This window comes from Pipra filicauda, unplaced genomic scaffold (genome assembly GCF_003945595.2).
Source record: "Pipra filicauda isolate LSUMZ 115617 unplaced genomic scaffold, ASM394559v2 scaffold1052_size34205_pilon, whole genome shotgun sequence".
Taxonomy (NCBI): domain Eukaryota; kingdom Metazoa; phylum Chordata; class Aves; order Passeriformes; family Pipridae; genus Pipra; species Pipra filicauda.
In genome coordinates this window covers 20592-34207 of record NW_024103488.1, presented here as the reverse complement: position 1 = coordinate 34207, position 13616 = coordinate 20592, and the positions used below count along the sequence as shown (strand labels likewise).

The following is a 13616-nucleotide window of genomic DNA, read 5'->3' as shown; positions in this document are numbered from 1 at the left end:
CCCCTTCCCCCTTTTCCCCTTTCCCCTTCCCCCTTTTCCCCTTTCCCTTTTCTCTCTTTTCTCCCTTTTTTCTATTTCTTTCCCTTCCTCTCCCTCCCCATCCCTTCCCCACACCAGCAGAACCAAGAGCACCTCATTATAGCTCAGGCAGTACCACTAATTAGTGGTTTTTTAGGGCTGTGGCCAGACAAAGGTTCTGCAACTGGATCTGCTGTTGTAGAAAAACTTCTCTGTTTTTTTTTTCTATCTGGTAGCAGCGATTTGGTGGCTTTTGCAGCCTTCTCCAGAGACAAGAAATAGGAAAGCATGTTTGCATCCCTCCCTGTTACCCTCCTCTGAGAGGCTGGGGATGGCTCTCAGCGTCCTCCTGCAAGGGTTTCACTGCAGGAGGAGGGTGACAGCAAAATGCCGGAGAATTCCTGGAGCAAACCCCTTGGGTTACACCTCCCTGGGCTGCTGCAGCTCATAGCAACAGGCTTTCGTTTGGGCTTTTGCAGCAGTGACAGAGGAGGAGCTGTCCCAGGCCCTGGTGGATGGTGTGGAGATCACGGCCCCCCCAGCCCGGAGGAACGTGGAGAACGGCTGGGCCGAGTGCACGGAATCCAGTGCCGCTGGATCCACCATGGAGCCCGGGAGCGAACTGCTGGGCTCCAGCCTGGAGGAGACAAAGTGAGGGCTCACCTGGGAGCTGCTGGGATTTCTGGGCTGAACTCCTGTGTGGCATGAAAGGACCCTGCTGTTCCGAGGGCCGGGCCCGCAGCCGGGGGGGTTCCCGTTGTTCCAGGTGCCGTGGGGAGCTGTGCTGTGGAATGGCACCAGTGGGGCTGGTCCTGTGTCTGCCAGATAGGCTCTGCTGTGCTGGGTGCCTTGAGTGTGTCAGCTGCATGTGGAGACAGGGACGGATCCTCTCTGATCTGGGAGCTCCATCCGTGCCCAGAGTCCTCCAGCTGGATACTCCTTGCATGTTTGCCCATGATGGATTGGCCTGCCAGAGGAAGATTCTCCCACCTGATCATAATAACATTTGCCCTTTTTTTTCCAGCAAAATTCGAGAGGAGCTTGATATGAAGCCTGTTCCCAGGGATAAATATTCCTCCTTTTCCCCTCGAGAGACAGACTGCAACCGCAAGAAGAGAGTGAGTGTCTTTTAAAGACCAAATTGCTTTTCCTGTGGAGGACATGAAGGCCCTTGGATGTGTCCAGAGGGGAACAGCTGGTGCCAGGGCTGGAAGGAGTGTCCAGGAGCGCCTGAGGGCTCTGTGTTTGTCTGGTTTGGAGAGAAGGAGGCTGAGGGGCCACCTCGTCCCTCTCTACAGCTTCCTGAGGAGGGAGTGTGGAGAGGGAGGTGGTGAGGTCTTCTCTCTGGAATCCAGAAATAGGACACGTGGGAATGGTCCAAAGCTGTGCCAGGGAGGTTCAGACTGGATATTAGGAAGAGTTTCTTTAGCAAGAAGGGGGGTCAAACCTTGGGAAGGGACTGCTGAACTTGAACTTTAGGTGGTTCCTCAGCCCCCTCTGTGGTGTAGCCCTGGATGAATCCCATGGATCTTGGTGGTTCCGCTGGGAATTGCTGTCTGCTGGGCTCAGTGCCATCACATCGATCTAAACCACACTCTGCTTCTCTCTCGTATTGGTTGCCTAGAGCAGCACCACAGGCTCTGACCATTAAAGAAGGGGGAAATGGCCTCAGGTTGCAGCTGGAGAGGTTCAGGTTGGATGTGAGGGAAAAGATTCTCCCTAGAAGGACGATTATTTAGGCTGTGGAATCTCTCCCTGGAGTTTTTCAAGCCGTGGTTTGACAGAGCCACGGCCTGGTGTTGGCAGCATTCCTGCAGCGGGGGCAGGGCTGGGCTGGGGACCTCTGAGGGTCCCTTCCAGGGATTCCACCAGCTCTCCTCACTCCTCAGAGCAGAGGGCTCCTGTCCTTCCCCATCCTACACACGCTGGAGAGGGAGGGCGGCCGCTCCTGAAAGTGCCTTTCCCTACAGAAGCCAGGCTGGAGCGTGGCCGGGAGCCAGAGGTGTGTGGGCAGCTCAGCAGGACTGGGTGGATGGGTTGGTCCTGCATTCCAGGCTCCTCACGTGCCACAGCCTCTGCCCGTCTGCCCCCGGGGCTCGGTTGTTCCCTCCTGTGGCTGCAGGTGGCTGCTCCCATCTGCTGCGGTGGTGGTGGTGGTGGTGAGGGAGTTCCTAGAAAGAGCAGGGAAAATCCAGTGTCCATTTCCTGGCTGGCTTGTACGAAGCAGTGTCTGCCTTATCCCCACAGAACAACGTCCTGAACGCCATCCTGCTCCTCATGAAGGAGCTGGACGCCGAGGGGCTGGAGATCATCCAGCAGACGGTGGTGAGGAGACTCCAGGCCTTGCAGAAGAAGGAGCTGCAGGAGGAGTGAGGGTGCCCATGGCCATTCCAACCCTCCCTGGAGCCCCAGCCCCACGGTGCCATCCTGCCCACACAGCCCTGGCTGCAGCCAAAGCCTCGGTGCTCCCGCTGTGCTTCCCGTGGGGAGGGGCTGGGCCGGGAAGCTGCTGCTGGCTCCTTCTCCGGAGCTTTCCTGCCTGGGGAGCAGGCTCTGTTCATGTTTGTATCCCGTGTCTTTGGGGCTGTTGGATGGGAACTGCAGGCAAATCAACAAAGCAGGAAGGAGCAGGGCTGCAGCCAGAGGTGCTGTGTGATCCAAGGGGGTGGCAACTGGAAAAGTCACCGCTCGTGGGCAGCTCCCACTCAGACTGACCCTCGGCCAGCCTGGGGTGTGTTGAAGCCTCTGGAGGCAGTTTCTACCACAAAGATTTGGTTTTGTGAAGTCCATCAAGGAGACATTTCCTGAGATGATCACCAAGAACCGTCTGGTGCAGGTTGTGAAGGTCAATGTCAAATTCTTAATTTCTTTTCCAAGCCCTGACTGGCTTCCTCTGGTCACGGCCAGTGCTTCCTTTAGCACTGCTTTGGGGGTCAGGCAGACCAAAGAAAACCTTGGAGCAGCCTCAGTGCAACACAAATGACTCCCAAATCCTGGATGCTCAGCTGTCCTCTCACCCCCACATTCCCTGCAGGCATTAGAGCAGCTTAAGGAAACATCCAAGTGAAAGGGCCCTGGGCGGTGCTGCCTGCTTTGCCCAGACATCAGGGGTGGGCGTTGCTCTCTAACTGATAAAAATGCATTTACTAAGGTTTTATAGAGCTGTTAAATACAAGCTAAACTGTTGTGACATACCAAATAAACCCAATTATCCCTCGAGGCCGTGTATGTCGTGGCTGGGGGCACTGCTCCATTACCTCTGGTTCACGGGGCACATTGTGAACCCTGCCGAGCAGGAGGAGGGCTGGGATCCCTCACATTCCCGCTCCACTGGGCCTCTGAAATGGTGATCCTGCTCCCAGCAATGCTTCCCAAGGGCACGGGGTTTGGGGAACCTTCCTGCAGCCGCAGCGAGGGCAGGAAGCAAAGCAGAGGGTGAGGAGAGCTCAGTGCAGAGCCACCCTGGGCAGGACAATGGCCCTGAGATGGGACACGAGCCGGGCCCTGGCACTGCACTGTCCCTGTCCCCTGTCCCCACTGTCCCTGTCCAGTGTCCAAGCCGTGCTGCCTGGAAGGAACACTCATCAGGGAATGTCCAACAAGCCTGTTTGCCTGACCTCGGTGGGAAGGGACACAGTTTGACCCTCGTCACTTGGGGGGTATTTTCCGATGCCTTTAACTCCTCCAGTGACCTCAGTTGTTTCCTTCTGCGTTAAATCCAGCTGCAGTTGTGTGATTTATGATGTCCCAGACTTCCCTCGACAGCCAGGGCCCGGGAGACTTGTCCATCATCCCCTGTGCATGATGTTCTGAGGGCAAGTCCTCTCCCAGGCTCCTGGCCTGTCCATGTTGGGGAGCGGGGGAGCTGCTGGACCCTCCAGCTCTTCTGGGATGAGAGTGATCAAAGGCATCATCGTGGTTTGTCGTCAGGGCTCGTTGGCCGTGCGGCTGGTGGAGCAATCGCCACGGCCTTGAGGACGCTGACACAATTCCTGGGAAGTTGGGCTGTGAATCCCAGGGCAGGAGCACAGCTCTGCCTACGTGCTGTGCTCGTCATCCTTGGCTGGTGCAGGGCTCCCGCTGCCCTGGCTGCTCCCCACGGCTCCTCGCAGTGTCCCTGCAAACCCCGGGGGGAGGCTCCTGCCCTTCCCTCTGGCTCTGGCAGCCTGCCCTCCGCTGCAGGAGGCTCCTGGATTTCTGCTCTGCCCTCAATTCAGGGTGGGCTGGATGTGCCGGGAAGCCTGGGAGCACAGTCACGTCCCTTCCTGCTTAGCCTCTGCCTGCCCATCTCCCCCCTGGAATTTGGCCCTCCAGGGTTTTTTTGGGTGGAAATGAGGTGTCGGGGCTGCAGTGACTCCGTCCCCCAACATGCAGCTGGTCTGACACCCCTGTCCTCATTGCCACCCCGAACCTGGCTGCTGCAGGGCTGTGCTGTGACAGATTTTCCGTGTGACCTGCTCTCACCCTGCCCTGCCTCAGCAGGGAATATTGAGCAGCGAATGCAGATGATTCCCAGTTGTGGAAAATGCCAGTGGCTGTGTGGATCCAGCACCATTTCCCTTCAAACCACCCTCAGGGCCTCTGGGAGGCCGATGGTGAGGCAGTGTGGGGTCTGTGGCTCAAGGGGGTCCTGCTTGGGAGTGGGTTGGGGCTCCTCCAATGGGACTGGCCCATGGGATGGTGGAAGAGCCCTTTTCCCACCCAGGAAACGGAGCTCCAGGAGCGTCCAGGTCCCTGCCTGGGGTCCCCAGAGCAGATACTCGTCCAGGAATAGCAGCAATGCCACCTCCATCAGCAATACCTGATATTCCTCCACAGCTCCAGCTCTGGCAGGGGAGAGACAATTGTTATCATCTTCCTCCAGAGCCAGTTAGGGGAAAGCACTGAAATTATGGGATCATACACTCATGGAATGGTTTGGTTGGGAAGGGACCTTAAATCTCATCTCATTCCACCTCCTGCCATGGGCAGGGACACCTTCCACTAGCCCAGGTTGCTCCAAGCCCCATCCAACCTGGCCTTGGGCACTTCCAGGGCTGGGGCAGCCACAGCTTCTCTGGGCAACCTGTGCCAGGGCCTCACCACCCCCACAGCCAAGGATTTTTTCCTGATATCCCATCTAACCCTGCCCTCTGGCAGTGGGAAGCCATTCCCCCTTCTCCTCTCACTCCAGGCCCTTGTCAATAGTCTCTCTCCATCTTTGTTGCAGCTCCTTCAGCCACTGCAAGGCCACAATCAGGTCACCCCAGAGCTTCTCCTCTCCAGGCTGAACAATCCCAACTCTCCAGCCCTTCCTCCCAGCAGAGCTGCTCCATCCTCTGACCACCTTGGGGCCTCCTCTGGACTCTCTCCAGCAGCTCCATGTCCTCCCTGTGCTGTTCCCCAGGGCTGGAGCAGCTCTGCAGGGGGGTCTCCCCTGAGGGGCAGAGAAGCACAATCCCCCCCTGCCCTGCTGCCCACGCTGGGGGATCAGCCCAGGGCACGGGGGGTTCTGGGCCGGGCCATGTCCAGCCTCTCCCCCACCAGCCCCCCGGGCCCTTCTCCCAGGGCTGCTCCATCTGCTCATCCCCAGCCTGGAGTGATCCCGGGGCTGCCCCGACCCAGGTGCAGCACCAGCCCTTGGCCTTGTTAAACCTCAGCAGATTCCCAAGGGCCACTTCTGGAGCCTGTCCAGGTCCCTCTGGATGGCCCCGTCCCCCAGCTGTGTCCCTGCACCCTCAGCTCGGGGTCACCTGCAAAGCTGCTGAGGGTGCCCCTGATCCATCCTCTTCCTCATTAATGCTCAGATTAAATAACACTGGTCCCAGCACAGACCCTCAGGGCACCACTGCCCACTGGTGTCCACTGGGACCCTGAGCCACTGACCACGACCCTCTGGATGGGACCATCCAACCACTTCCTTGTCCATCTGACAGTCCATCCATTGAATCCTTCTCTCCCCAGTGTAGAGAGAAGGATGTTGTGGGGGACCATGTCCAAGGCTTCACAGCAATCCAGATAAATGACTTTATAATCCATATAAATGTCCTCCGTAGCCCCTCCCTTGTCCACTGATGGAGTCACTCCACCACAGAAGGCCAGGGGGCAAATCAGGGGGAACTTTCACTTGGGGACAGCTCCGTGGGGAGGACAAAACAACAGCATGTTTGACTCAAAAGCCTGTGATGCATCCTGGTGCTGGTGCTGTCCTGGAGGCTGCAGCCGTCAGCTGGAAGCCCCAGGAGGAAAGTGTCCTGGGAAAGGGGCTCCATGGAGCTGTCTGGAATGGCTGAACATGCGGAGCGTGGCCAGACCGGCACGTTTGGCAGGAGCCCTGAGAAAGTGCCTCAGCAAACGCACTCAGCGCCTCCATAAATCACTTGGGCACGTCCTTTGAAGGTGGGAACGGAGTGATTTTCCTCTGGAATTGCAAAGCCTGCCCGCAGAGGATGCTGACCTTGCCCCTACTGTGGCCCGGACAGCAAGAAGCTGCCCGCAGTCCCACTCTCCCAGGCTTTGAGGATGTGCAAAGCCAGGAAACCTCCTGGCCCGGCATTAATCCGGCTTGGGAAAACCATCTGGCTTTCCTGGCAGGGACTGTCCCCCCCATCCCACCCCCAGCCCTGCCATCCCTCCCTCCCCCTTGGCGCTCAATGACCACTCCAGGCAGGCAGGTTTGGCTCCAGCAGGTTTTATCTCTAGAGGAGGAGGAGCAGCACCACGAGCAGTGCTGGATCCGGGGTCACAGAGCAGCAGATGACGGACACGGCACCCGGGGCCGCGCGGTGACATCGCAGCCAAGCGTCATGCAAGGGGGAGAGGGGCTCGCCGGGACCCCGCGCTCAGCCCTCCTGACACCCCACGGGGATGGAGCTTTTCCAGGGCTCAGGGGCAGCCCCAAGCCCCGGGGAGCAGCTCCAGCCCCTCCGGGATGGCACTGCACCCTCCTCACCCCCCTCCCGCACGCGGGGCAGGCGAATACAAAGCAGCAGCAGCGGTTGGCTCAGGCGGTCAGGCCGCTAGACAAGGACTTAAAATACCCCATGATTAAATAATAATAAACTATTAAGGGAAGATCAAGGGTCTGGGCTGTGCAGCTGGGCTCAAGCAACACCTCCCTTCTGCACTTGCACAGGGACCAGACACCGCACCAGTGATTTGGGGCAGGATTGTGCCGTTCTGGGAGCTGGCACCAGGCTCTGCCTGCTTTGAGGGGTCGGTGGCAAAGCTACAGGGCTACTGAGAACAGGGGGATGCGGCGCTCCCCGAGCAGCACTGGGGGGGGCAGAGGACACGGTGGGGGCTGTGGTTTGGGCTGGTGGCACTAGAAGCCCTTCTCGATGCTGAGGGTGCGGCGGGTGACGTGCTCCATCTGCCCTGAGATGTACTCGGTGAGGCTGATCTGGTAGTTGGCGAGCATCTTCAGCATCAGCCGCAGGTTCAGCCACCACTGCTCCTGGGGCAGCCTGTGCCTGCACGGGGGGACACGGTTCTAGAGCGGACAGCCCGGGAATGTCCCCCTGGGAGCTGGTGAACCGCCGGGGCACGGGCACTTACTCAAAATCCGTGACTTTCTTGAGCTCTGTCACAGGGCTGAAGGCCACCACCTTCTTCCGGAGCCCGATCACGCAGGCAGAGTCCCCCGAGTTGGCAAACACACGCCCTGGGAGGGGACATGGCCGACCTTGGCCACCTCGCCGGGAGCTGAGCCCGGAGCAGCAGCCACCAGCCTCCCCCACGCCCACCATGGGACCCCCGGCCCTTGGCTCACCCTTGCTGTAGACTTGCTGCAGCTTCTCCGACATCCACAGCACCGCCTTCACTCCCAGCTTGGTCCCATAGTTGCGGTCAAAGGGGGTCGGGGCTCCCCCCTGGGGACAGAGAAATGGGGCTGTCACGCCTGTCCAGCCCACGGGGACAGCGGTGGTCCACATTGCCCTGTCCCCTGTACCTGCTGGAGGTGGCCCAGGACGTTAATCCTGCAGTCAAAGATGCCTTTGCCCTCGGAGGAGTAGAGATTGTAGAGGAACTCGGTGGTGTAGTGTTCGTGGCACTTTTCATTGCTGGGGGTCACAGGGAACGGGTTGGGGGGCTGCTCCTTACTCTGCCATTCCCTGTGCTCCCCACAACACCTTTCTTGGCTGCTTTGTTCTCCCTGAGGACCAGAGCCCTGGCCTGTGTGCCCAGGGGGACCCTGGGGCCAGGGTGGGGACAGCTGTGGAGGCATCCCATGCAGGACTGTCCCCACGGCCGAGCGTGCCCACCGTGTCAAACCTCACAGTGCCCAGGGGCCCTCTCTGGCCACGGGAAGGACTCAGCTCCGGCCTCGCTCCCCGCCATGGGGCTGGGCTTTGCAGTGACTGTCCCCAAAGGTCCCCAACTCACCGCAGCACCAGCCCTCTCTGGATATCTGTCTTCATTTTGTCAGTCAGGTGCTCCACATTGGCCTGCAAGATGAACACCAGGATGCTGTCCCAGGTCGCTCCGGTCCCCTCTGCCGGACCGAGGCACCACCACCATCAACCCTTAGCCATGCTCCTCCAGCTCCTGCCCTGCCCTGCAGCCCTCCCTTCCCCGATTTTCCTTCTTCTTTCAGCCAGAAAGCCGCTCACCTTCAGGTCGTGGATGGTGAAGGGGTCTTCGTAGACGTAGGCGGCGTCGGCGCCCACGGCAATGCCGGTGACGGTCGACAGGTACCCGCAGTAGCCGCCCATGGTCTCCACAATGAACACGCGGCGCTTGGTGCCCGAGGCCGACTGCTTGATGCGGTCACAGCTCTGCACCAGGAGGAGGGGGGGGGTCACACTGGGAAAACCCACCTCTGCCTCCCAGGGCTGGGAGGTGAGCTGCCCCCCCAGCCCGGCCCTCACCTCCATGGCCGCGTTGACGGCCGTGTCGGAGCCCAGGCTGAAGTCGGTGCCGGGCACGTTGTTGCTGATGGTGGCGGGGATGACGCACATGACGATGCAGAGCTCCTCGTACTGCCCGCGCGCCTCCACCAGCTGCAGCACCCCCTCGTACGCCTGTGAGCAGGGACGGGGAGATGCCAGCCCCGCAGCCAGCCCCACCTCCCAAAAGCATTCCTTTGGGATGCCCACAGCCCACCCTGGCCCCCAGGAGCCAGGGCTGAGGGTCCCCCCGCACCTCGAACCCGCCGATGACCAGCAGCCCCTGGATGTTGAACTTCCGCACGTTCTCCACGATCTTTTCCATGCAGGTCTTGGGCAGTGTCCTGTGGTGGGGGGGGGGAGGAGAGACCATGGTGGTGAGGACAGGGGTGTCACCTCCCCTGCACCCCCCGTCTCCCAGGGCTGCACTCACCGCTTGGTGCCCAGCATGGACCCGCCGCGTCCCAGCCATCCTGCCACGTCGTGCCAGCCCACCTCGCGGATCTGCGGGCGGGATTAGGGGTGGGAAGGGCACCCCGTCACCCCCGTCCAAGCCCAAACCCACCCCCTGGGACACCCCTTACCTGCCCCTTGGCCAGGCCCTCGAAGCCGTCGCTCACCACGTAGATGGTGTGTCCCTGGCAGATGCTGATGCGCACGGCCGAGCGCACGGCCGCGTTCATGCCGGCGGCGGGGGCTCCCACGTTCAGGATGGCCAGGCTGAAGGGGCTCTGCGGGGACAGGGAGGGGCACAGCACATCCATGCGTGTCCCCAAGGTTGGGGGTGGTGTTCCCTGATGCTCCTCATCTCCCCTCACCTTCTCCTGCGCCGGCTTCTGGTGCGCCAGCAGCTTGTAGATGTTCCAGTTGTTCTCGAAGCTCCTGCAAGGACACGGTGAGGTGTCCCCAAGGCATGTTTGGACCCTGGGGTGGGGTGGGGGGAACACCCTTCTGGCTGTGGGAGCCAGCGGTTTCCCAACAAGGAGAAGCCCCCATCCCGTAGGGATGTGTGCCTCGATCCCCAATCCCTGCTGCTCACCCCCCACGGAGCTGGATGGCCTCCTCAAACCTCTTCTCATCCATGGCCTTCTGCACATCCTTCGTCTTGGGGGCAAGGCAGAGACACAGCACTGTGACACCCACACCTGTGGGGTGGGGAGTGGGACCCCCCCGCCGATGCCCCGGTACTCACCACCTGGACACACTCCATGAGTGGCAGCCGCACGGACTGGTTCCCGGAGAGGCTCACCACACACGCCGGCGTGTCCGGCGTGGCCTCCAGCAGCGCCATCACCGCCTCCATTCCCATCTTGCTGCTCTGCAAAGGGACAGGGGCACCCGTGACACCGGGGCCACCGGACCAGCTGGGTGGGATGCTGGGGATGCTCCCACAAGGCTTGGAAACCACGCGGCTGCCGATTCACAGCTGGAGAGGTGACGGTTTTACTCAAAACCCCATGAATTCCGCAGGAAACGACGGGGAACGGGCACATGGCTCTGCCTGGCACAGCAGGGCTGAGCCCATCAAGCTTCATCCCAGCTGGTAAGTCCTTTTCCATGGGCAGAGGGGTGGCAGGAGCGGGGCTCCCCCTCTCCCTGTCCTCCCCTGGGACCTACCAGCACGCGGTCGAAGGCCGAGGGGGTCCCTCCGCGCTGCACGTGGCCGAGGACGGTGACGCGCGTGTCGAAGCCCAAGCGCTGCACCACCAGCTGCAGGGGAGAGGGGGTGTCACGCCGAGGACCCGCCAGGGACCCACTGGTCCCTGTGGGCACCGGAGCAGGTGGCAGAGAGGGCACTCACGTCCTTCACGTAGTTGGAGGAGATGGGTTTCCCGCTGCGGTCGATGGCGCCCTCGGCGATGATGATGATGTTGAGCCGCGACCCTCGGCTGCGTGTCTGGCACGAGGGGAGAGAACTGAAACTCCCGGTGGCCGTGTCCCAGCACCCTCCCCTCCCTGCCGGCGGCCGCTGCCCCAGGGGTGGCTCAGGTCACGGGCAGCCGAGCCCCCGCCAGCGCTGCCCCTGGCACGCGAGGGCTGGATTTGCGCTCGGCTGAGTGCCCCGGGTCACAGGACAATGGCGGCGGCTCCCGAAGCTTCGCGGGGGCCGGGCACTGGCCTGAGGCTCAGCCCGGGCTCCTGAGGGGAATCTCCGTGGGGAAACAGGAGACAGGACTGTAGGAGACCCCCCTCACCTCCCCCAGCCTCTCGCACATGAGGTCCTCCCAGCCGTCCTCCGGAGGGGATTCAGGGATGAAGAGCCAGTCGGCGCCTGAGGCCAGGCCGGACACCAGCGCCAGGTACCTGGGGGGACACGGTGGTGGCAGCCCCGAGACATGACATCCCACATCCCATCCCACCGACGGGCTTCCCTCGGGGCCTTACCCACAGTGGCGACCCATCACCTCCAGCACGAACGTCCGCTGGTGGCTGCAAGGACACGGGTGGGAGGACAAGGAGTGGGTGCGATGCCGTGGGGAGGCCCAGCACCCCCCCAGCGCCCGCCCCGCTCACCTCTGCGCCGTGGTGGTGATGGCGTCGATGACCTCCATGATGCGGTGCAGGGCCGAGTCGGTGCCGATGGTCATGTCGGTGCCGCAGAAGTCGTTGTCGATGGAGCCCACCAGCCCCACGATGTTCAGGCGGCAGTTCTGCCGCGCCACCTCCTCGCTGATCTGCCCTGGGGGGGGTCACAGCCACCACACCGGTTATTCTGGGGCGCTCACATCCCCCCCGTCACCAGTGGAGCAGTGTGGGAGCCCAGCCCTCCTCGGGCTCACAGTGATGGGGTGAACCTCCGGATCTCAGCCCTGCTCCGACGCCTTCTGTGCCCACCCGGGGGGCTTTGGGAGGGGGTTCACCCACCGTCTCGGACCAGCTCGTCCAGCAGCCCGGCCCACTCAGAGCGGAAGATGTCAGCGCCGGTGAGGCTGCCGTCGCCGCCGATGACACACAGGTTGGTGATGCCGTGCTCCACCAGGTTGCGGGCGGCGCGGAGCCGCCCCGCGCGCGTCGTGAAGGCCTTGCAGCGGGCGCTGCCGATCACCGTCCCGCCCTGGGGGCACAACGGGGGCACACGGCTCGTCACCCGGACTTGGGGAGCTGGGATCGGGGGGTCCCACGGCCCCACCGGTGACCCTCACCAGCTGGATGATGTTGGAGACGCTGAGCCAGTTGGCTTGCTTGATGTTGTCGCCCCCCTCCACCAGCCCCTCGTAGCCCTGCGGAGAAGAGCAGGGTGGAGGTGAGGGGTACCCTGGCACTGGGGGGTGGGTGCCCCCCACACGTGACAGGGAGCAGGGGGGTATCCCAACCTCATAGATGAGGAACACCTTGGCTCCCACGTATATCCCCATGCGGGTGACGGCGCGGACGGCGGCGTTCATCCCTGGAAAAGCGAAAAGTGACCCGGGACGTTCCGTGGGATCCTGTGCCCCACGGGGGGTGGGATCCTGTAGGTGACCCTGAGGGGTCCCCTCAACTAGGGTGAACCTCGTGGGACCCTGAGCCCCAGAGGAGATCAGATCCTGTAGGTGACCCTGAGGTGTCCCCTAGAGTGAGTTGGACCCACGTGGGCTGAGACCGGGCAAACTCCACGCACGGGTGGGAGCTGCGGATGAGCAACTGGCCGGGACCGAGTTGCTTATCTGGGAAAAGACACCCTCCCCTCCGTGAGGCTCCCCCCGCGGGCCCGTGCCTTGTCCCGGGGGTGATGGGGACGGGGAAGCGCCGCGGGCGGGACGCACCGACCCTCCCCCGTGGGGGCACACGGGACGGGGGTGTCCCATCCCCTCGCCCTGGGGCGCAGCGCGGGCCGCGGTCCCGCGGACTCTGGCCCCGGGCGGTCACGGACAGGGACACGGGCACGGACACGGGCACGGACACGCGGGGAGGCCCGGCTGCCTCCCCTCCCGGGCCGAGCCCCCCGCCCCGCCGGGCGCACCTTGCGCGTCGCCGCCGCTGGTGAGAACGGCGATGGCCATCCCGGCCCCCGCCATCCGCAGCCGCTCCAGCTCCGCCGCCGCCATCGCTGCGCTCCCGGCACCGGCAACGCCGCCACCGCCCCGCCCCGGGACACGCACGGACCGCGGACACGCCCCGGGACACGCCCCGGGACACGCAGGGACCGCGGACACGCCCCGATGGGGGACACGCAGGGAACGGGGACACGCCCAGGAACACGCCCCGGGACACGCACGGAGCAGGGACACGCCCCGGGACACGCCCCGTCGCCCGGAGCGGCAGGCAGGGTGACACGTCGCGCCGTATCGCGACATAGTGCGCCATGTCGTGCCGGACCGTGGGGACATCCCACGCCACCCCATCCTGTGTGAGATGCGTCCCAGAGTCCTGAGGGAACTGGCGGACGGAGCTGCCAAGCCACGCTCCAGGTTATTGGAAAAGCCGTGGCAGGTGAAGTCCCAGGTGACTGGGAAAAGGGAAACGTTGTTCCCGTCTTTCAAAAGGGTGGAAAGGAGGAGCCTGGGGGCTACCGCCCCGTCAGCCTCTGTGCCTGGGAAGGTCATGGAACCGACCCTCCTGGAAGCTCTGCTGAGACACAGGGAGGACAGGGATTCGGGACAGCCAGCATGGCTTCACCAGGGGCAGGTCCTGCCTGACCAACCCGGTGGTCTTCTGTGGTGGAGTGACTCCATTAGTGGACAAGGGAGGGGCTACAGAGGACATTTATATGGATTATAAAGTCATTTATCTGGATTGCTGTGAAGCCCT

The 13616-nt window shown here is 62.4% G+C and overlaps 2 protein-coding genes across 2 annotated transcripts; one reads left to right on the top strand and one right to left on the bottom strand.

Annotated features, from left to right (window-relative positions):
- Nucleotides 1-469: 469 nt before the first annotated feature.
- CFAP410 (cilia and flagella associated protein 410) lies at nt 470-3237 on the top strand (the record flags this gene model as incomplete). The annotated part of the gene is made up of 3 exons (XM_027715621.2): nt 470-669; nt 1043-1136; nt 2266-3237. Coding segments are annotated over 3 exons (420 nt in total), but the record flags the coding sequence as incomplete, so codon positions are not given.
- A 3435-nt stretch (nt 3238-6672) lies between these two features.
- Nucleotides 6673-12946, bottom strand: LOC113985068 (ATP-dependent 6-phosphofructokinase, liver type). Its single transcript, XM_039379505.1, is given in 22 exon segments — nt 6673-7469; nt 7555-7660; nt 7769-7868; nt 7949-8060; nt 8383-8444; nt 8610-8774; nt 8868-9021; nt 9023-9229; nt 9319-9389; nt 9470-9616; nt 9704-9767; nt 9925-9989; nt 10078-10203; nt 10503-10595; nt 10687-10782; nt 11081-11189; nt 11271-11315; nt 11400-11565; nt 11751-11940; nt 12029-12106; nt 12200-12273; nt 12829-12946. Coding segments are annotated over 22 exon segments (2463 nt in total). The 5' UTR covers nt 12914-12946; the 3' UTR covers nt 6673-7321.
- Nucleotides 12947-13616: the final 670 nt, after the last annotated feature.